At 34.4% G+C, this 24,138-nt stretch overlaps 1 protein-coding gene across 4 annotated transcripts in view; it reads left to right on the plus strand.

The window, feature by feature from the left end:
• The first annotated feature begins 5,252 nt into the window (after positions 1–5,252).
• Positions 5,253–24,138, plus strand: part of LOC128228853 (uncharacterized) — a 50,952-nt gene continuing 32,066 nt past the window's right edge. The window contains exons 1-4 of one of the 4 annotated variants that reach the window (XM_052940390.1): positions 5,265–5,338; positions 16,938–16,994; positions 21,969–22,471; positions 23,693–23,857. In XM_052940390.1, the coding sequence (XP_052796350.1) occupies positions 22,001–22,471; positions 23,693–23,857 (636 nt within the window). In that variant the 5' untranslated portion in view covers positions 5,265–5,338; positions 16,938–16,994; positions 21,969–22,000. Of the gene's footprint in view, positions 5,339–16,937; positions 17,033–18,330; positions 18,411–21,968; positions 22,472–23,692; positions 23,858–24,138 lie in introns of those variants that run through there. The other 3 variants (XM_052940383.1, XM_052940398.1, XM_052940405.1) reach the window with 3 other exon arrangements.

The following is a 24,138-nucleotide window of genomic DNA, read 5'->3' on the forward strand; positions in this document are numbered from 1 at the left end:
ATGCACACTAATTAATTATTATAGTCGATCATTATGGACACCATACGTACATGCATTATATTCCAAGCAGGAAAAGGGTTAGTGTAAACGAAATGTTCAACCTGGGAGCCATGAGACAACAACACAAGCATATTCTATAAACCAACACACTTAAAGAAATCACTTATAACACCAGTTCTTTTTATCTGTGTATCTCCCTTTTCATACATATTACAAAATATTTCTTTATTGGTTATAGTTTTGCTGAACCTGGTAAGTCATTTCTGTACAAATTTAGTCTGCCTTAGAGGTCAATTCTACAAAACCATTTTAGGAGCACAGACCATATTTTAAAAGGCATCATGTAACGAATTTAAGACCACGTGGCTGTGATAAAGATATAACAAAGACGTACTATTCAAGAAGGCAAAATCGGCAATACTGCAATAATTGTTAGACCATCAAAGACATTTTATTTACTAGCAGGAAAATTGGTTTTGCACATATAGCACTCATTTTTACTGATAGTTTGACGGATGTAACAACTCTATTTATTGATAAGAGAATGTAATGGTTATGCAATGGTGTTGGTTAGGGTCTTGTTGGTTGTTTGTCTCCCGTTGTGTTTCTGTTTAGTTTATGTGTAAGGTCAACGTTATAATTTTGGTCGCTGTAGTTTGCATTTTAACTGTTTATACCTAATTTACTATATTGCATGGTGAGCACGAACATACATGGCAATTACTCAATGCTATTATAATGCAACGTGTATCAGATTTATTCTTCACGACTAAAGGTAAAGAAGACTTACATTCAAACATTATTCATAGTAATGAACAAAAGCCGTATATACAAATGTAACTAACGTAATGACTTTATTAATGACTGAAATACTAAATGCATTGCAAATAATCATATCATTTACTCAAGAACAAATAAGCAATGACCAACACCTTGATATATAGAGGTTATTCAATATGCAAAATTAAAATTGCCAATATGTGTACACATTCGATTGAAAACATTAAACAATGGTGAATACAAATGATCAGGAAATTCGTGAAATAGTGTCATCAATTAAAAAATAAAACAATAAAGTAGATCTGTACACAAGTTTCAAATTTATATGCATTAGGCTTTGATTTTAAAATCAATCAAAGTGGTATTCAAGATACTTCATGTTGCTATGTCTCTGAGCACCAAATGTCTCAAAGAAATAAATTAACATGTTTTTTTTTATTATTATGTACTAACGCAGATTCACGTTTCTATGGCTCTATGGCACAATGAAAAAAATACGGTGCCACTCAACAAAACTCTACCTTTATATCAATCGAATGTTATAATGTTTCTTATAAATAAAACCCATTTCTTTTTTAGCTCTGATTACATAAGCAATAGCTAGATATAACCAAGCTTTATCGTGTACTTTGATAAAGAGTTAATTACATGCCAAACAACCACCTAAACGGTAACGTTTGTGGATAATGACAAGGTATTCAAACATTGAACTTTATTATAATACCCTCAAATTAAGTAAACCTGCTGAATATAATAAACCTGGCATAGAATTGGTTATAACGTATTGAAATTTAATGAGCTTTTTATCAGCTCATGTCATCTAGGAGAAACCCCCATAACATTCCTACAAGCCATTGAATTTCAACAGTACTAAATAAATGTAGTTATCTACGATCTCGTTAACATATTGAATGCAATAATCAGGGCAGATAAACCACCTATACAATGTCTCAAGACAGGTTAGAAGACATCACTACAGTAATAATACACTTACAACTTTTCTCTATATTCCAATGCATACTGTGCATTTATCATAAACAAACAAATTGACATTTTCTTTTAATCCATGCATTCAAGTATGAATGTATGTTGTTAACTATCAAACGTGCATGTTATACCGCAGATGACTTATAAGATTGGGCACTATGATTATGTTAGGTACCTTACAAGATGCTAAATTGCATACTGCTTATCAATGAGTTATACACTTGAATTGTGACTAAATACTGGTTTGAATTTTCCTAATCATATGATCATTAATTACAAAACAGCATTTAAAATGTTTAAAAATCAATAGCATCAATGTTTATAACAACTCAATCGGTTTCATTTGTTATGTAAAATAAATATCATCCCTTCAAGGACGTTGTTAAAATATAATTATGTTCTATTCAAATGGGTAGAAGTTGTTTTCCATATTGCCCAGACACTGGATAAATATGTATGGCTCTTAGATACCACAGGTTGGGACAAGCCGACACTTTTTCAATTGTCTTTCATTTCCAGGGGGGTTGCTAGCCCCTCCTGGTGCAATGTGGTGCATTCGGGGAGTTCTGAGGTGCTTTATTTAGTCTATTATTATAATTCATCAAATAAGCCATTTACTTGGCTCGATTGCCGATGATTGTTAATGCAAAGGCGTTCATCAATTGCTTTTTAGTACAGAAACGGCAAGGAACGTTTATTTTGGGAATGTAGTCAAGAACGCGTTCTGCAACATTGGCTGATTATATTTGGTCAGAATGATGTCGATTCGGCCCATGTACTCACGAATAGGCAGCTACGCGCCTGATTGCAGTTCAATAACTCACATAAAAACTGTTCATTTGCGTATCATTTTGTATTTCGTAAAGGTTACCTATGTTTTCTTCCTAATTGACACAGAAGCAACACATTATCAATACCTTTCAATTGCATAATCACAAATTAAGAAGAAATTGTTAAATGACAAACACATATTAAGGAAGCACTATTCATGTTGTACTTGTTTTCATAGGGAGTACAATATTTAAAAAGAAAACGTAGTGCTTTCCTGAAGAATACTCTCAATATCTTACCACATATCAATGGTTAATGACCAACATATTACCGATGTGTTGGTTTCCCTCTAAATAACAATAACAAATGTTAGGCATCAGAACATTTAAAACTGTCATCATCTGTCAAAGTCAAACTAATAAGTATTATTTGTCTTTTATCGAAAAAAAAAATTCGTAAAGGAAATTTTCTGTCACTCTTTATCATATAATATATAATTTTACTTAAATCGTCCAGGAAGTATGCTTGAATGCTCGGCAGGTCTCGCTTATTACATTTTGTTCGGAACTTGTTGACATAAATTCAATTGTGTATTAACTTGGTAGTAGTTATTTGTACTTGTAGTGACTGAGACAGCCATGTTATTGAACAGTGACCTTTCGTTACGCAAAAGTATATTCATGATATTTTCGGAATGGCACCATCAATACATGACGTCAACGTGAAGATGGAATAAGAGAGCGACGATATATATAGTCACCAGACAATACAAAGCTGCTGAATATTTGATGCGGCGTAAGACAAATAACTCCTCTTTGATAAGCCTACACTCTGAAATAAAACAACAGTATGTGGCTCTTACGGTGAAATATGAAAGCCTTATCAGCCCATTGAAAGGTGTGGACAGTTATTTAACTTGTTTAATTACTAGGAAAACAAAGGGTTGACATATGATAACGAGAAATAAATATAAAAATAGAAAAGCGAGAACTGAAAAACGAGGATAGAAAGATCACGACTGGAAAAAACGTTTGGTAGATAACTATGATGTGCATTATGTGGCAGACTAAATACAAGATATTTAAATACCCATGATTTAACCACAAGCTTCGGATCGCACTGGACAGAAATAAAAAGACGCAATATCGACATAAAGGATTTAATATCGAGTTACAAACGCCATTGATTAAAAACAATTGTTTTACCAAAGTTCTCATGAAGACAAAACAATTAAAACATAGCCAATAGTGATAGTAGTCAGACGCGAAGAGGACTATCGTTAAATTGTTATAAAAATGTTATGTTCACGCCAAATAAAATGGGATAGTAGAAAATCATTTAAATGTAAGTGTTAACACATTATTTATTCTCCGCATAAATATTTTAGCAATAATGCGACATTGGTTTTTTAACGTAAAAATAGAAAACAAATATCGATTGCGAACTTTGAAGATAATAAATGAATTATTCAAACGCTGGAAAAGGACGGGTAGGATTGCACTTCTTATTCATGTTAATCACAAAACCACCCAGACAAAACTTATACAGTTACGGGGATCTCAACTTTCTAAAGGTAGAAATATTTGAAATGTGCAATATTCATTGAGATTAAGCTTACATTCAAGTTAAATCAAACAGGGAGCACCCGTTGTCCGTCGTCTGTTTTGATCATTTTTTTATCTGCCAAACACTGGTCGACTGTATCAAAGTACCAAGGGTAACATTTTACAAACCATGGTGTACACTGAAATATGTAATTCTGTGTGTGCTGGTAGAATGTGATATATAAAATATGACGGTTTTCTTTGAACTGTTTCAATGTACATAATATACTGATTTCCAGTATCAGCTACTTACCCCAAAGTGTGTACACTTTTATGGAGTAAACATTAGATTTACAATTTCCTCCATTACTTTAGAGCCACGATTTTTATAACATGCAGGTGATATGATATTGTGTTTATATGTGCACTGATCTTATCAAATCACACCTGGTTTTGTTTGTATCCGAAACTTGCGTATCCAAACACCCCGCCCCTAATATTGTTCAAACTAAATTGTCACTATTTGGGAAGGGGGTACAATGTAAAATTTGGAATCACAATAATATATAACAACATAATAGATAATCACATTACTTTATTTCTTTAATTATTTTCTTCAGAGCAATAGTCTCTGTTACCAAAGATTAATTATTAAATATTACGGCATGCATGCCCACTTATTGTCTACATTGAAAAAGTATTTGCACATACTATTACCTGTTGTAATTTGGGTGTGTATCAGACATTTTTCCTAGTTTGTGCCTCGCTGTTCTTTTGGCGTGTAGTAATTCTCCTTGTCCTAAGTGCGTGAAACAAGTATTTTTTGTCTAAAGTGCGTGTAGCAAGTCTCGTTGTCATAACTGTGTGAGCAGGTCTCGTTGTCCTAAGTGCGTATAGCAAGTCTCATTGTCCTAAGTGCGTATAGCAAGTCTCGTTGTCCGAAGTGCGTATAGAAAGTTTCGTTGTCATAAGTGCATATAGTAAGTCTCGTTGTCCGAAGTGCGTATAGAAAGTTTCGTTGTCCTAAGTGCGTATATCGCAAAATAAAGACGCAATATCGACATAAAGGATTTAATATCGAGTTACAAACGCCATTGATTAAAAACAATTGTTTTACCAAAGTTCTCATGAAGACAAAACAATTAAAACATAGCCAATAGTGATAGTAGTCAGACGCGAAGAGGACTATCGTTAAATTGTTATAAAAATGTTATGTTCACGCCAAATAAAATGGGATAGTAGAAAATCATTTAAATGTAAGTGTTAACACATTATTTATTCTCCGCATAAATATTTTAGCAATAATGCGACATTGGTTTTTTAACGTAAAAATAGAAAACAAATATCGATTGCGAACTTTGAAGATAATAAATGAATTATTCAAACGCTGGAAAAGGACGGGTAGGATTGCACTTCTTATTCATGTTAATCACAAAACCACCCAGACAAAACTTATACAGTTACGGGGATCTCAACTTTCTAAAGGTAGAAATATTTGAAATGTGCAATATTCATTGAGATTAAGCTTACATTCAAGTTAAATCAAACAGGGAGCACCCGTTGTCCGTCGTCTGTTTTGATCATTTTTTTATCTGCCAAACACTGGTCGACTGTATCAAAGTACCAAGGGTAACATTTTACAAACCATGGTGTACACTGAAATATGTAATTCTGTGTGTGCTGGTAGAATGTGATATATAAAATATGACGGTTTTCTTTGAACTGTTTCAATGTACATAATATACTGATTTCCAGTATCAGCTACTTACCCCAAAGTGTGTACACTTTTATGGAGTAAACATTAGATTTACAATTTCCTCCATTACTTTAGAGCCACGATTTTTATAACATGCAGGTGATATGATATTGTGTTTATATGTGCACTGATCTTATCAAATCACACCTGGTTTTGTTTGTATCCGAAACTTGCGTATCCAAACACCCCGCCCCTAATATTGTTCAAACTAAATTGTCACTATTTGGGAAGGGGGTACAATGTAAAATTTGGAATCACAATAATATATAACAACATAATAGATAATCACATTACTTTATTTCTTTAATTATTTTCTTCAGAGCAATAGTCTCTGTTACCAAAGATTAATTATTAAATATTACGGCATGCATGCCCACTTATTGTCTACATTGAAAAAGTATTTGCACATACTATTACCTGTTGTAATTTGGGTGTGTATCAGACATTTTTCCTAGTTTGTGCCTCGCTGTTCTTTTGGCGTGTAGTAATTCTCCTTGTCCTAAGTGCGTGAAACAAGTATTTTTTGTCTAAAGTGCGTGTAGCAAGTCTCGTTGTCATAACTGTGTGAGCAGGTCTCGTTGTCCTAAGTGCGTATAGCAAGTCTCATTGTCCTAAGTGCGTATAGCAAGTCTCGTTGTCCGAAGTGCGTATAGAAAGTTTCGTTGTCATAAGTGCATATAGTAAGTCTCGTTGTCCGAAGTGCGTATAGAAAGTTTCGTTGTCCTAAGTGCGTATAGCAAGTCTCGTTGTCCTAAGTGTGTAAAACAAGTCTCGTTGTCCTAAGTGCGTATAGCAAGTCTCGTTGTTCTTAGTGCGTATAACAAGTCTCGTTGTCATTAGTGCGTATAGAAAGTCTCGTTGTCCTAACTGCATCTAGAAAGTCTCGTTGTCCTAAGTGCGTATAGCAAGTCTCGTTGTCTTAAGTGCGTATAGCAAGTCTCGCTGTCCTAAATGCGTATAGCAAGTCTGGTTGTCGTAAGTGCGTATAGCAACTTTCATTGTCCTATGTGCGTATACCAAGTATCTTCGTCCTTAGTGCGTATAGCGAGCCTCGTTGTATCAATTGCGTTTAGCGAGTCTCGTTATCCTAAATGTATAGCAAATCTCGTTGTCTTAAGTGGGTATAGCAAGTCTTGTTGTCAAAAGTGCGTATAGCATGTCTCGTTGTCCTAAGTGCGTGTAACAAGTATTATTGTCCGAAGTGCGTGTCACAAGTTTTTTTGTCCGAAGTGCGTATAGAAAGTTTCGTTGTCCTAAGTGCATATAGTAAGTCTCGTTGTCCGAAGTGCGTATAGACAGTCTCGTTGTCCTAAGTGCGTATAGAAAGTCTCGTTATCCTAAGTGCGTAAAACAAGTCTCGTTGTCATTAGTGCGTATAGCAAGTCTCGTTGTCCTAACTGCATGTAGAAAGTCTCAATGTCCTAAGTGCGTATAGCAAGTCTCGTTGTCCTAAGTGCGTATAGCATGTCTCGTTGTTCTAAGTGTGTATTGAAAGTCGCGTTGTCCTAAGTGTGTATAGCAAGTCCCGTTGTCTTAAGTGCATACAGTAAGTCTCGTTGTCCTAAGTGCGTATAGCAAGTCTCGTTGTCCTAAGTGCGTATAGCAAGTCTCGTTGTCCTAAGTGCGTATAGCAAGTCTCGTTGTCCTAAGTGCGTATAGCAAGTCTCGTTGTTCTAAGTGTGTATTGAAAGTCGCGTTGTCCTAAGTGCGTATAGCAAGTCTCGTTGTCTTAAGTGCATATAGTAAGTCTCGTTGTCCTAAGTGCGTATAGCAAGTCTCGTTGTCCTAAGTGCGTATAGCAAGTCTCGTTGTCCTAAGTGCGTATAGCAAGTCCCCAAACTTTCAATACATATAAGGTGTCTGCTATTGGGTGATTGTTCTCAGGTTCATGAAGATCAGAACTTTTCTATGATTGCTCAAATTCTTCATTTATACCGTTTTTTGCCGTGATCCAGGAGAACATTATTTTACAAAGACCTTTATGTTTAAAATACTTCAGACTTACAAGGCCCTAATGATTTATAAGAGTGTGTGTACACCATAATACCATCGTTTTTTTATGATAAGTAGAGGTTAAATGAATTAATGTCATCAGAAACCGAAATGTTTTTAATAAACGATTTAGCAATGCAGTTTTGAACTCTTAACATTGTAAAGTAGTAGGACGAATGTTTTTGTTACCCAAGTGTTTGTTGAACAAAAGGTTACTTAAACAAACCACGACTAAAGAACTTTAAGGTTATTGTTTAAATCTTACTTCGCCTTTACAAGAAATGAATCAGTGTTTTGTAGACGAGACAAAACAATGACAGCTGCTTACAATTACTATGAACGATTACATTAAGATTATTGACAGGCAAATATTTATGAAACATGTCATTTACAATTCATGATATTTCAAAATTGTTCTTAACACCTGTAGTTAGATGTAGGACCAAGTCAAAGTCAAATGTTCAATAACTTATATTGAACATAAAATATATGATGATTTGATATCAAAATACAACGGAATTCTATATGCATTGCCTACCAAGTTGATATTAGACATTGAATGCAAGGATTTAGTTTGCACAAAATAACAATAATAAAATAATAATAATAATCTTACATGTGAGCGTTTTAATCTTGACAGTGGTAAAATGGATAAACTGTTTTGCAAACATGGTTTATAGCTTTAAGATAAGAGTAATAAATAATATTTTTTTAACATTTTTGGTTGTCAGAATCATGCGCAATGTATGATGAAATGCTGCCACTGTCCGGGTTATAACAATTTTACATAACAGTCATGTGTGTTTAGTGGAGGTACTGGTTAATACTATATTGTCTAATTTAACATGCAAACATGTTGAGTGCGTATATTGATATATCGTTGTAATTTATCCGTACGCTGCATTAGCGAAAAAAATGAAATGCTACATCTGACAGTATTCTGTTTGGATATGAACCATGTCAGAAAAAAAGAATAGAAAAAATAACTGAAAAAATGATGCAAAGAGAAATTTCCAATTCAATACGAAGCATTTGTGCTTTCATAGATATATGTTTTCATCAAAAATTTCAAAGGACCATATCTATGTTAATACTTCTAATTTCTTCCTGCGTAAATACCATTCTGTTAGGCTGCATGCCGCAGGCCTACACCAGAGTAAAGTCATAGCTTTTAATTACTAAATTTAACGATTTACTTGTAGCGTAGCTAAATGTCAAGAATTTTGTCATTGTAAACCGCCTGAATTGGTCATTGAAAATGGCCTGAATGATGTAACAAAATGGAACTGATGGTGTTAGGTGGTCAAAAATAGTGCGAATTAAAAAAAACCACCTTTATTTAAATTCGTTCATAAGACTGCAACGTTAATGTGAATTTGAAAGCAAGCAAACTAATCATAAATCATTCTTGACAAGGAACCGAGAGGAAGACATTATTTTAATTATTTGAAGAAGGTGTGAGTTTCGAAACAACACTTCGGGGTTCTGGATTTTATACTGTGGTGAATAGAAACCCATAAACATTACATATATTTCAGAAAACTATACACATAACATATTTAAATACAACACTAGACAAATGTAAAAAATACATAAAACAGGGTACAATGCAATAACCACGCCCGTGTAATGAAACACAATAGAAATACAATTGTGTTTAATTATTGGACAGCACAAGTGACAAAACAAAACGGACTTCTGGGGTTGAGTTGACGTGTAAACATATAGTTAATTACACTGAAAATTGAAATGTTTTGACTTACTTTACCTATTACAAATAGTCAAAACGTCCTCAGCCAATATCGGTCTTCATTTAATTCATTTTAACTTTAATCGCTATAAAGTTGCGATGTTCATATAATCTCATTTATACAGGTTTATCTGTAACTTGTTTGATGCTCGTTAATTGTATCACAAATTTATACCATAATGACAAGCACTGATCGGTAACAGTTTTCGGCCACTCAAAATATTTTTGGTTTTTGATTTTTATTGGTAATAAAATTGTAAAAAGGTGAATTAACGCTTGTCGCGCCATCAGCCTTTCAACGCTTCCAGCACTTTTATCTTACATTAGGTATGACATACCTGTAATGTCAAAGGGTGTGCATTAATTAGCTACTGACCATCCTAAGTGTACTGTTAATGGTATACGTAATAGGTGATTATAAAGACAATGAATGTTGGATACATTTAATAATATTATATAAATATGTTCGGTTAATAGTTAACCGAGTTTACAAAGTAAGTGATAGAGGTATTCTAATATGCTGCTGCTATTATTGAGAATGCTAGGTAGTATTAATGAATATGTACAGAAAGGGGCTGGACTTAAACTATTGATAAGTAAGCACGACATCGCCTCTTTCTGCAGAATTAAACTTGGTCATGAGAATAAACTTCAATTCAAAATAAATAAGACCATTTATAAAACAATAATAGCAGATAAAAACCAAGTATGTAACAACACATATTAATTTCATGAGAGTCAAACATATTCAAAAAGCCGGTTGGTTTTCTTCGATTTTGACAAATACGATTGGCGAAACCCAGTCTGTTGGTCCATCTTTATGCTCTTTATCCAGGTGTTCAAGCATTTGAAGTTGCTTTCTACTTGTTTTCGCAGATCGAAGTAAACGTCTGTGTGGCTATGATACTGATTGAATGTTAGTGTCATCATTTGAATAAATTTTGGTTTCTTTTAATTAACCAGGTCCATTGAGTATATCTCGTAATTTCCTGCATATGTCATTATTTTTTTCTGAACTCATTGTTTTGATTTGTTTGAGATAATCTGCACAGCAAATTACCACGTTTTCCTTTTTGCAACATAGCCTGGTGCCAAGATGGTTGTGTTGTTGTTTCTATTGCCACTTGAAATTATCACAATACTTTGATTGTGTTGTTGCCTCGATATGCCATGACTTTTGTGTCAGTACTTTTTAACTTTTGTTTTGGTGTTTTACGTTTGCTCATCTGTCACATTGATCGAACAAAAATGCATGTCGTCCCCTTAAGCCTTGGTCACACATTTAGGATAATTACATCCGTCCTAGAAATAACCTATGCCGATTCAACAAATCAAAACTGATCAAGATTCTTCGATTTGTGGATGAAAATTCAAACTTGTATGTATATGTTTATTGCATGAAAACATTATACAACGTTTTTAGCAAAAACAAACAGTGAATGGAGAAAAGTACATGTACATGTACATTGAAAATTTTCAAGAGTATAAACAAACAGGAAAGATGTAACATCCTGCGACAATTGAATAAATGTTAGTAACATTAACAGTAAACATTTGTAGGCATTATCATAAATATAAAAAAGACGTTTAATTTAATAAAGAGTGTCTACGCTGAGTAGCAAAGAAAATAAATTTTGACAAATTGTATATTGTTGTTCTATGATTACTATTCATAATATTTTCAAATTTGTTAATATTAGGCCAGTGACAGTAGTATGGTTTAAAAAAATTAACTCTTAGGTCTCTATATTTTGGGCAGACAAGTAGAAAATGATATTCTGATTCTATCTGATTCATGTTGCATAGTGTACATACTCGGTCATTTAATGGCGTGTTGGTATACCTGCCAATCTCAATACCCAATCTGTGAGAGGAAATTCTAAATCTTGCTAAAGCATGTCGGAATTTGTATTCATGAATTACATCTAAATATTTTTCTCGTATAAAAGTGTGCTTAAAAATAGCATACGTTCTTAGTCTAGGCGAATTATTTATCTCAGAATACCAGCTTTGGCAATACGTATCCATTATTCTCCTCTTAATTACTTCTAGTGTGTAAATATCTATAGACTCATTTATCCAAATATCGGAGAAGCCGTACTCGTTCAAAATAGTTTTAACTTGAGAAGCCCAATTTTTATTTTTGTATGTCTTATTGTCGAAATCGTCCCTTCGTAGAAGCTTATATGTGCGTTTAACGAGACTGTTGTCCTTAAGTGAAATAACCTTATTCCAATATTTAATTAAAATAACTTTTCTGTAAATAGAAAGAGGAACCCTTCCTAATTCACCGTACAAAGCACTGAGATTCGTCGATTTTTTAGCTCCCAAAATATAACGCAAAAACCTCACATGAATCATTTCTATATCCGTTGCGGGATTCATTCCCCATATTTCCGAGCAAAAATTCAGAATAGAGCCTACTAAAACATCAAACAATTTTACTTTTTGATGAATAGGTAATTCAACGGTATTAAATATCTGGTATAGCTTAATAAGAGAAAACGATGCGTGCTCTGCGATCATTTTTTGAGACCTGTTGAAATTGCCGTTCTTAAAAAGGTTTATTCCCAAATATTTAAATGAATTAACGACTTCTATAGGTTCATTGTAGATATACAAGTTCACATGCGTGGCCCTCCCGTTTTCGAATATCATAGCTTTAGTTTTTGATACATTTATTTTTAGTCCCCAAGCGTTGCAGTAGGTTTCAACGTCGTGTAACATTTTTCTAAGACTTTCAGGAGATTTAGCAAAGAGCACCATATCGTCGGCATAGAATAGAAGAAAAAGTTTGATATCTTCCAAAGTAATTATTCCGGGTAAATCTGAGTTAATATTGTTAATTAGGTCATTAATGAAAAACATTGCCAAAAGAGGCGAACTGGGATCCCCCTGTTTAACACCAAGTCCGGTCGTTTCAAAGAAGGGGGACAACGACGATTGGTATCTGACGCACGATTTGACACAGTTATACATTGCTTGAAGAGCTTTAACAAAGTGGTCGCTTACATTTTCAGTTAACAACTTCTGCCATAGAAAGCTGTGGTCAATTCGGTCAAAAAAATGCTGATAATCAATAAACACACAATATATTTTTTCCTTCTCACTCAGAGTCTTCATAATGATCGAATGTAGGATAAATTTACAGTCTGAGATTGATTTGCCCTTTTGGAAACCAAATTGATTTTCTGTAAGTTTTTCATTTTGTACAGACCACTTGGTTAACCTGTTAAGTAGGATTTGCGAGTAAATCTTAGCTATTATGCTAATAAGGGTGATACCTCTATAGTTTTTAGCCTCGTTTGCATCTCCTTTTTTGAAAACGGGTGCAATTATACCCCTACCCCACGATGCAGGGTATTCATGATTAAGAAATATATGATTATACAATGATTTCATAAATGGAAGAATTATATCTATTGACGCTTTAAAGATTTCGGCTGGTATCTGATCAATGCCTGCACATTTATTATTATTTTGGGACATAATGGCGTTTCTTATTTCCGTTTCATTTATTTCCGTGTCGAGTAATACATCTCGAGCCGTGTTAGAACTGTTAGGGTCTGCGTATCTCGGAGTATTATTTGGATGCGAAACGCCGTCGCCGGCCAAGTATTTGAAATGAGTATACAGGTCATCCAATGTTAAAGTATCCGCATGTACGTTCGTTTTGCGAGATCTCCCTTTTATTTTTTTCCAGAACTGTCTTGGATTTTTTGACGCCAAGTTATTTATCTTTATACCTTCTTTTCTTCGAAATTTCATAAATGCCTTCTTTTTGGTTTTATTATATCTAGAGCGCGCTGCAATAAAGTTTGTTCTATTATCGTCAGTCTTATTTCTATTATATATATTCCTCCGACGCTTAAATTCTCGTTTGTCATCAAAACATTCCTTATTAAACCAATCTTTGTTTGATTGTTTATATGTACTTTTAGATTTTCCCACGGTCTTGCCAAATATCGTGTCCGCGGTAGTAAACAATAGATCAGAGAATTTATTTACTACGCTCTCTACCGGCTCAGTGTGCAATGACGCGGAAAGGTGCAATAATACGTCACTCTTACTCATGAGTTGACCTTGAAATAACGGGATCTTCTCATTGTCAAATATAATTATGGACTCTCCCTTTTTAGGGGGGATCTCACTTGTAGTTGCATCGTTATCATCGTTTGTATTTATACTTAACGCGAAAGAAATACAGGCATGATCAGAAAACTCGTTAAATTCATTAACAGTGAATTTGTCAATAAAATCAAATGTATCGTATTTAAGTAGCAAATAGTCTACAACACTGGCACCCCTACTAGAGCAGAAGGTAAAATCGCCAACATTTTTATCATTACCTAGTCTGCCATTTGCTATTAATAATCCTGTGGCCTGACACAAGTTAATCAAATTTCGCCAACTAAAGTCAATAACTTTGTCTTTACTGGCCCTATTTACCGAAATATCGTTAAATTCTCTAATAAAAGGTTGATTTTCATCTAAATATTTATCATATATAATAAAATCTATATTATCTGCGGTACGACTATTAAAATCGCCCGTGCAAAAAGTATAGCCAAGATTATCATATTTAACAATATCTGATTCTAAGGTTTCAAAGAAATCAAATTCATTCAAATTATTTGCAGTAAACGATTTTGAATTACTTGGTGGTCTATATGCATGACATGCATAAACATCATTATTGTGCATGAAGATAGAATGATCCAACTTTACCCAAATAAGTCCATTTTCATATTTGTCAATCACTGAAATATAGTCCTTTAGAAAGCTTTTATAATACAACGAAATTCCACCACTATATCGTCCTGAACGTTTTGAGTTTTTACGTCCGAAAATATGCTCGCAACAGTAATCACTTATATCTAAATTGAGAGTGTTTGTTGATGATATCCAAGTCTCACTAAGAAAGATAATGTCATAACATTGGATTAACTTTATAAAATCACTATCAGCTAACTTGCGTTTTAGTCCATGAATGTTCCAGGATGCTATATTTATGGAATACTCCTGGTGACGTCCCTAGCGGTCTCCTTCGGGTTGTGGTGCATACGGGCGGCCGTTGATGTACAGCGTCTTACCGACGAACTTCACCTCCTTCCCGGCGTCCTTGGCAGCGCGCATGGCGTCGTAGAGCGGCTTCCTGGCGTCACGGACATCCTTGGGGAGTTGCGGACCGATCCCGATATTCCCGTCCTTAAGTTTTTGCTTAATAGTAGGGTCCAAAGAGGCGGAACGAACCCGCTCCCGATCCTGACCGTTATGAAATCTCGCAATGAGGGGGCGTGGCTTGGCAGCGTTGCCCTGGCCGCGCCGGGCCGGGCGGTATGCGGCGTCAAGTTTGAACTCGTCCGGGATGTCCAAGTATGTGGAAATGACCCCATGTATAGATTTGGAACAGTTCTCCTGCATGCCGGGCTGTACCTCGGGGACACCATAAAACACCAAATTATCGCGCATGGCCTTTATCTCAAGCTCAGCGAGCTTTTCTTCCGTTTGATCCTTTTGCGATTGCAGAGTTTTGCATTTCTTCTCAAGATTTGAACAATTTTGCTTTAGCTTTTTAATGTCAGAGTCATTTTCCTCGAATTTGGACGCTACAAATTGGGTGGCAGTTTCCGTATCCGAAACACGCTTATCTATATCCGTGACCTTGATTTCGAGGTCGGCGACCTGGTTTGTGAGATTATTCAGGGTTTTTTCTATGCGATCAATGGCTTTCATTTTTGACTTCATTTCCTTAATATCCTTCATCATTTCAGTTGCCCATGGTGGTTGAAACGAATAACCGAATTGCGAGCCCGAGGGCGGAGGGCTGAACGCGGGCATGAAGGGGGGTTGAGGGTATGACATGGTTGCAGCGAGATATTCATAAAAGTCATAAAAGTCCTCACCGTTATCTTCTGATTGTAAATAAATGTCCGAGTCTACTTGTTTACTTTTCTTTTTCGATTGACCACTGTCCGTTTTGCACGAGGAACTCGTATTGTCCGAAATTGGTGATATCACTTTTCGTTTTTTATTTCGTCTATAAGATCCTTGTTTTTTAACACTTTTTGAAAAATCCTTTTGAGACATGAACACTAAACTCTGAAGTTACTATTTGTCCGAAAAATTGTACGTTCATGTCCGTGAAAAAACAGTTAAATTAGTTAATTTTGATCAAGCACATGTAACAGTGTACTTCTCCATTCAAAACCACGTGATTACTCTCAAAATTTGCGAAACCATTTATTTAATCACGACAACAGCCAGGTATTATTCAGGAAGCGTCCCGATTAAGCAGTTTCTAGCCGAATTCATTCCGATTATACCATTTTCGGTCCAATTCAAATCTTTCGCGTGGTAAAAAAGATCGAATCTGTCTCGACAGCGTCCCGACTCCCTGTACGCGTTCAGACAATGATAGAATATTCCAGATCATTGAAGATAGTAATTCAACGTTTTCAATTTTCGTGTCGCAAGGCTTTCTGATCTGAAACGGGAGCCATAATCACACTAATGATAAAGTGTGACCACCACCTTAGCAGGACACTGCTGTTTGTGTAGATATGTTATGCCACAATTACTTCAAGTTTGAGTTTCTTTTCTAGCATAGTTCTGCGTGGTTTTCTTATACGGCGTATGACATCTAAAATGATTACTCCGTTAGTAGTGTAAAACGTTTCTATGCACTGTATTTCCGCGACTTGCTTATCTGAACGTTCAAGGGATTGTGCTTCTTTAATCAGGATGTCGAACGCCATATCATCTCGAATGCCTTTCAATGCCTTTCAAACGTTATCAATGTTTTCTGAAGGGCCCTTTTCACTTGCCGAATATATCATACTTTGTGCATTTTTTTAGTGCAAAATAGTCACCAAGTCCTTTTTACATTGCAACATTGACTTCAATAAAAACATTGAGATTAAGAAGATAAAACTTCCAAAATGTTTAAAAAAAAAGGAATACAGACTTAAACAGATCCACTAAGACAAACGCTAGAATATACTCCCTAGCAAAGAAAACAAATGAATGGCCAAAAATATCAATCAAGTCAGAGCTTTTGTAGAAGATAATTTAATAAAACTAAAATTAATAACATAAAACGAACCATTCAAACAGGTTTAGAAGAAAATGAAAGCAGACTAATTTGGAGATGCATCATATAAAAAAACGGACGCTATTGTTAATTCACCCCTGAAGAACCTCATCAAAACCTAGCAAGTTGAAGTAAAGAGTCAGATGAAACCATAGTTAAACATTTCTTTTCAGTATTTACACAAAACAAATAAAATTTACATGGACTTAAAAACAACTATTGAAAAAACTATAAATAACACTTGAATATCCTTGACTTTTATAGATACTGGCAACCTTACCGAGGATGCTGTGAAATGTTTACGTTGGAACTACCTATAAGGTGACGTCGATCAATCTGAAAACTAACGGCCAGTTTCAGTAAGATCTGTGACTTTACGTATATGGTACATATTATAATAATCAGTACACAGTATATTTATCTGTAACTGTAACTAGCTAATACTTGAAACAAACACATTTTACATTACCTATTGGTAATTACAGGCACTTATCGGTAAGTTGTAGGCCGCTCGAATATTTTTGATTCGGTTTTTATTCCCTATAAACAGAATTGTAAGTTATAAGTCATAACAACGTAAAACTTCAAACGCCATTTTATCAAAACACTTATTTTAAGACAAACCCTCAAAAATCTTGTATATTGTCAAACGAAGTACATGTAGTAGATGACACTTCCTCAGCATTTGACCAAACCTTGCTACAGTTCATAACAAAACATATGATTTTCTTTTATTACAGTACACATGTACTAGGAAAGTCGCCTATTGCTCTGCTAAAAATAAACAATACATTGCTTTTTCGATCATTTGGAGTAAAAAGCATTTTACACCGGTAGTTTCATTTTATGTACAACGATTAAAAATACTTGCTATATTTAAAACGCAATACACCTTTAACTGTAAATATTTTCAAAGTATAGGTTTTCTTCTACCAGATGTGGCAAAAACTCGATCTTACTCTTGAATTAAGATACCCAATACACAGCCATTGTATGGTTTTCTGAAAGAGTACTTCATACCAAAAGAAAATTAGACAAAATGTGTCGTAAAACGTGTCTTATTACAACAATCAATATATGAATCTAGAAAGCATACCTTGGCACGAATATTTGCTTAAAGGGTAAGTATACAATTTCGTATCAATGTTTCCTTACACTTGCGATCACATTTGAAACCCTATGAACTGGTGTGTTCAGATTTTTTTAACAATAAGAGGACTAATGAAATCAATGTTTTGACTTTAAGCTTATTAACGAAGAAATTTTACTTTGGCCTCACGAAGTGCGCCGCAAAAATGGCCATGTATTTTTTTGCACCTAACACTCAAATACATCATAAATGTTTTCATAATATAAAGGGGAAAATAGTGACATTTAGACATATCTTAATTCCACTGTCTACGTTTATCATATCCTCGTAAATTGCTTCAATGGGTTATCGATACTTACACTGGATGAAATTGATCCTTTATAAAGCAAAGAATGGTAGAGGGGTATACACTTAACTAGTGTAGGATAATAGACTTTAAATTTGCCATATCAAAAATCGTAAAACATATTTGTCCCAATTATTCTGGCAAACATTTAACCTGATATTAAAGATTTGGTGAACATTTATCAACAGTGTTTTTTTGCATTGTACGAAGACATTTTGCTACTTATATTGGCTTTGACGGATTAGTAGTAAATATTAGACAATTGTAGGCTTTTAAATTGCTCTTTTTATCATGTGATATGGTAAGAACAGCATAAGTAAATTATGGCAAATAAAGAAATTACTAAACAATAAAAAATACTTAATCATAGCGCACCGCTCAAGTGATATCGACATTCAAAACGCGTAAAGAAAAAATATAAGCTTTCCTCAACCACCATGTTTTAGCAAGTGACAAAAAGACAACAAGATAATTTCTCAACTACTTTGTATTATCTTAAACCAATAAACAGTACTTATGTTAGAAACAATATATTTAAGTTACATTTGTAACTAGGGATTTAACTTTTTTACATCACACCACCTCCTTTAAGCATATACTAGTACTTCAGATTTTTAGATAGAACAACTCTTTTAAAATGTTGAAGGTTGTTTTAATTGCTCAAATCTGCATGGCTTAATTTTTTGTTGTTGTTTTTCATTTTAATTTGAGGCAAAATCTCTTTATTTATTGTTCCATTGCCATCACATTTTCTGCAAAAGGGTGTGTAAAGAATCAAATCCAGAAATTATAGTGGTAAATCAGGTATAAGTCTAGGTAGCAGAACTTTGATACTTTAAAAATGTTTATTTTTACGATTGAACTGTGAAAATACTGTTTTGTTTATAGTTTGATGTTGGAAATTATGGATACCTCCTTTTGATTGTTTTTCGAAAGGTAGTTTGTGTTTGAAAGGATTTTTCATGAATCGTAAAGAACTATGCTTAACAAATTGATTGGGCAGACATTTTAAATATTTTATTGTTATTAGAAAGGTGGTGTACTTCCACTTTTGATCTAGTTTTACTTTATGTCTGCAGTATAGGTAAAACTGTCAGTTAACTGGCAAGTTATGTAAAGCTTAGGTCTATCTTGCGTTTTTTAAAGGAGGCGTTAATGTTTAATATTGCAAGGATAGAAATTTATTTTAATTCGTGTAAAATATGAACATACTTTATGTAACAATGATTTAACATTTGGAAGAATTCAAATAAACTTTTATTGTAAATACTTATTGAAAGAATATGACAGAATATGTTCATATTTGACAATCAAACTATTGAATGCTTGGATTTACTAAATAATGTTCGAACAAGTACCGGCCAATTGCGGTTGTGGTTTATGTGCGTAAACAAAACACAAATAACTCAATTTAAAACATCTTTTAAAAAGATATCACACATATTCTGTGAACGAAGTCTTGCACCCACTACTTTTTTTCGTGCAAAAAACAACATCACCGTCCGTTATTTATTGGTTTCAACATTTTGGTTAAAATTTGGTATTAAAGGAACAAAACATATATTTGCTTTAAAAACAAAACATTATTGAAACCATCAAAAGCCCTTTGCTTAAAGACATAGGCTAAATTATTAAAACTGAAGAATTTAAAGAGAAAGTTTTCATTAGGGATGTGCTACTTTAATCAAGAACCGGTTCTCTTTTTTGCGCCCCGAAGGATGGCATAGATAAATGGCTGATCGTTCGTCCCTCCGTCCGGTTGTTCGTGACCGGACGGTAACTGTGTCATGCAGGCAACTACATTGTATATTAAAACGATGTGTCGCATGTAAGACCATCGTCCCTACCCCAAAGGTCAATGTCAAATTTTAAAAAGAAATACTGCTTATGTGCATAAACAGTGGAGTTGGTCGTATCCGGGCTGTAACTCTGTCATGCACAAAGGGCTTTTGAAATAAATTCGCACATGTGCTCGGTACAAACATATGTAAGGGTGATGTGTTGCGTGCAATACCCACGTTTCTACCTCAAAGGTCAAACTCACACTTACAGCTTTATCATTATGGAATGTTGCTTATGTACATAAATAGTATAGTAGTCTTGTCCAAGCTGTATCCTTTCTGTGCACGGAGGGATTTTAAAATGAATTGGCACATGTGTTCAATACATACAGGCAATGTGTTGCTTGCAAATCCACCTTTCAACCCCAAACTCAAACTTTGATACTTAGAATTTAATTATTACTGATTGCTTAAATTGTGCACATACGTGCATACTCACGACAATGCCTAAGCGTCCAAGGTCACTTAGGTCACAATTTAAGTTTAATTATTCAGGAATGCTTCACATATGAATAAAAATAGAATTAAGATGGTTTAGTCCGGGTTGTAACTTTGTCATGCACGAATAAATTTTAAGATAACTTTGCATATGTCTTCGGTAAATTTGGTAGACGATGTGTCGGTGTTAATCCCATATCACCACCTCTTACTGCATCACTCCTCCACACTTAACGTCAACCATCATGGGGCCGGGATATTTCTATAGTTTATGATAGCTCTTAAAAAATGTAGGCATATTAGTAACTGCTTAATCTAATGAACTGGGTGACACTTTGAGGGCATTCGTCACTTACTTAGTCAGCATTTGATGCAAAATTGTTTTACCTTAAAATACCATACATTGTCCGTGCAAAACTATGGTTTCTCCAGTTTCCGTTCATACAATCTTTAGATCTTAGTTAGATGTAAGGCTACTGTACTTGTCTCTGTAGATTATCAATTAGATTGATGTTGTGATTATTAATGCAACAACGAATGTTAAGTTTAATACATAAATTCCTATACTGCGTATCATTACATTCGTAACATTGTTCGAGTGATCTACTTGAACAGGAGTAACAACATTTTTTTTTTATTTTTAAGAACTAGTTCGAATATCCAAATTATAACTTACTATTTTTTAATTCGAAATTGAATTTAACTTAAGGCGTTTCTTTTCATATGACAAACATGGTGAGTTCATATCAGGAATGAATTGCTGGGTTGATGTCATTATCGGGGTATGAACGCAATTGGGTTGGTCAATTTGTGTGGAGTCCGAAGGACTTTGACCAACCCAATTGCGTTCATATCCCCGATAATGACATCAACCCGGCAATTCATTCCTTATATTTACACCCATAGTTCATTATTTCATTCAAGAATTGTTAAAAAAATACTTCATTTTATTTATGAAAACCTTTCAGTAATCCGTTCTTACCCATTCTGTAAATAGGACGACCCGACTGTAACCGGAAACATTTTTTTCAAATGACGTCACAATAACGCGGGAAAAGATCAACCACTTGAAATCACTTTAAAACGTTCAATTGAAACACTTCTGGTACATTACATTTAAAATATAATAAATTAACACTTAAGAATGTTGATTTATATTTTACGGCACCTGCTGACACAAAACAAATAATAACAAGATCAATAGTTTTCATGTATATTGTTATGCAATGAATTAAGATCCGAACATATCCGAAGATGTTTCGTTCATCGATTGATAAACACAATTGCCGAAAGGCAATTCATTTAAGGAATGGAAGTTGGGGTGTAAATATTAGACCTTATGTTCCTTCTGTAAAAACAATGGGTCAATGGGGAGTGTATCTTTAAAGAAAGTACGATTTTTATCTTTGTTGTTTTTGAAAAAAAATATGGATGAAATTGAACTTTTCTTAACCGTTAAATTTGTTTTCAAAAGTTAATAAATTGAAAACGTATCTGTTTCCGGGAACCATGTGTTTCACGATATAATAACACAAGTGCATTAACATTTGTGCTGTAAAACTCATTTTCTCTTATATTAGGTATGTGACCTAGATGTGCGACCATATTGACGATGTATGCAGCCATTTTTGACAAGCCGGAGGGAGAGAATTGGTTAAAACAATGGAGGGCAGTGTTTATAACAAGAAAGGCCCTTCTGCCCACTGTCTCAACCGAGGCCACCAACTTTCATGGATACCTTTCGCAAAGAGCGCAGATTCAATCTATATCGCCATGCACCATATGCATTTCCAGAGACGTACAATTCAAAGTTGCAACCTGTCCATTTCATATGTGTTTTCGCGATGAGCTGGTCAACGAGCATGCCTACGGATTCCGGGATGGTCCACGGGCATTGACATTGAAAAACACAAAAGCAGAAAACTGGGCTAACTCACCATGGGAGATCGCCAAGGTGTTCATGCCGCCATCTGGTTACCAGAACAAAACCACAATTGAAGAGACCGATTTTAACGGCATTGCTGGATTCATCATCAACTGCAAGCGTTTCCATGGTAACATCACAGACAGTTTTTGTGAAAAGGTAGCATCTTGAATTGGACTATGTTCTTGAATTTGTTAAGTGGAAAGGTGCTTATGTACACGTGTAATGTTTAAACGTTGTTTATAGTCACGTACCTTCTGGGATGTTTAAGTATTGTTTGAATCATAACATAATGAAAATATATATAATCTAAATGCATATCATATTTGATATTTTCCACAGAAGTGCAAGAATTTTTTTTTGCAAAATGCTTTTATCCGTATTCCACCTAACGCAATACGACTTCTTGAGACAAATCATATCAAAACTTTCCGTGTGATGTCAAAATAGCGTCTGATAAAGAACACCCTTACAATGCCATTCAATATGTTCTAACCTGTATTTTACGCAGCCAGTCGTTTAAACATGAGGTGAACAAACGTGAATTGTTATCTTAATAAATGGCGATAACAGCGGCCATTCAATTTATTAACCAAACGTTTATAATTACAAAAACATAATCTGTTTGCATTTTATCAGATGCATGATCTGAAAGATATTGCCAATTAATACCTTACCTGCAATTTCTCGGTTTTCTTCCAAAACGTTTGAACATTTATCAAAGAAATCACAAAAATTGATAAATTTTAATAATGTATTCGGATAATTATCTCATTAATGACATTTCATTGTCAATTCAATAATGTCTTATCTTGTTAGTTAATATCTTGTATTAAAACATGACTAAAATTATTTAAATTTCGTTAACTTTTTCCGAGCAAATTCACATTACTTTCACAGAACCTTCATTAGTACAATGCTATTATAATTCTTTCTTTTCATTTCTATTATTATCATACACATACTATCTTTACTTACTTGACTCTTAGTTGTTGAATCACTTAATGATTATATTTTGAAATTTAGTTGAATGCATATGTACAACACAGTACACGTCAAAAGGAAAATATGTTAAATATGGCATTTAATAATGACATGTTCGAAAAGTGTACACATGATTGGATGGAATCTATAAAGTATTTTCATGAACGACCGTACGTAAAAAATAGTATAGGGTACCATTACATGCTCGGGAAGTTATGAGCCATATGCGGTACATATATGCCAGACATGTGTTCCAGTGTCCGCACTAAATAGGCCACACTATTGTTCTAATAACAGTACAACCTCGGGAAGCGGTCGACAACAGTAGGCACATGCCGACATGTTTTTAGCGTCCGGACTTAATAGGCCACACTATGGTATCTTTTAACATTACAGGCTCGGGAAGCAGTCAACAATATTCGGCACATGCCGGACATGTGTACCAGCGTCCTTACTGACCAGGCCACAACCGAATGTATAGATAACCTGTACGCTCTACTTAATGAGCCGGGACTGCAGAATCGGCCAGAGGTGGTACTGGCTAGAAATGACTTGGACAAGGTATATTTTATTTCATCATTCATTTCAGAAAAACGTATAAATAAAATGTGTTATATAAACTATTCAAACAGTCCATTCATATGTGTATGACAGCTTTTGTCAGTGCATAGAAAATCAATCCTCATACCATAAAAACTTTAAACAATTATCTTTAAGAATGATCGCTGAAAACACTCAACATGCGATTAATCCTTATTTACCTTAAAAAACAATTCATCATGGTAATTACTTAGTAGAAGGTTCTGATAATTTAAAGTAGAAGAAATGACATTTACGGTATA

This window comes from Mya arenaria, chromosome 1, assembly GCF_026914265.1.
Source record: "Mya arenaria isolate MELC-2E11 chromosome 1, ASM2691426v1".
NCBI lineage: Eukaryota > Metazoa > Mollusca > Bivalvia > Myida > Myidae > Mya > Mya arenaria.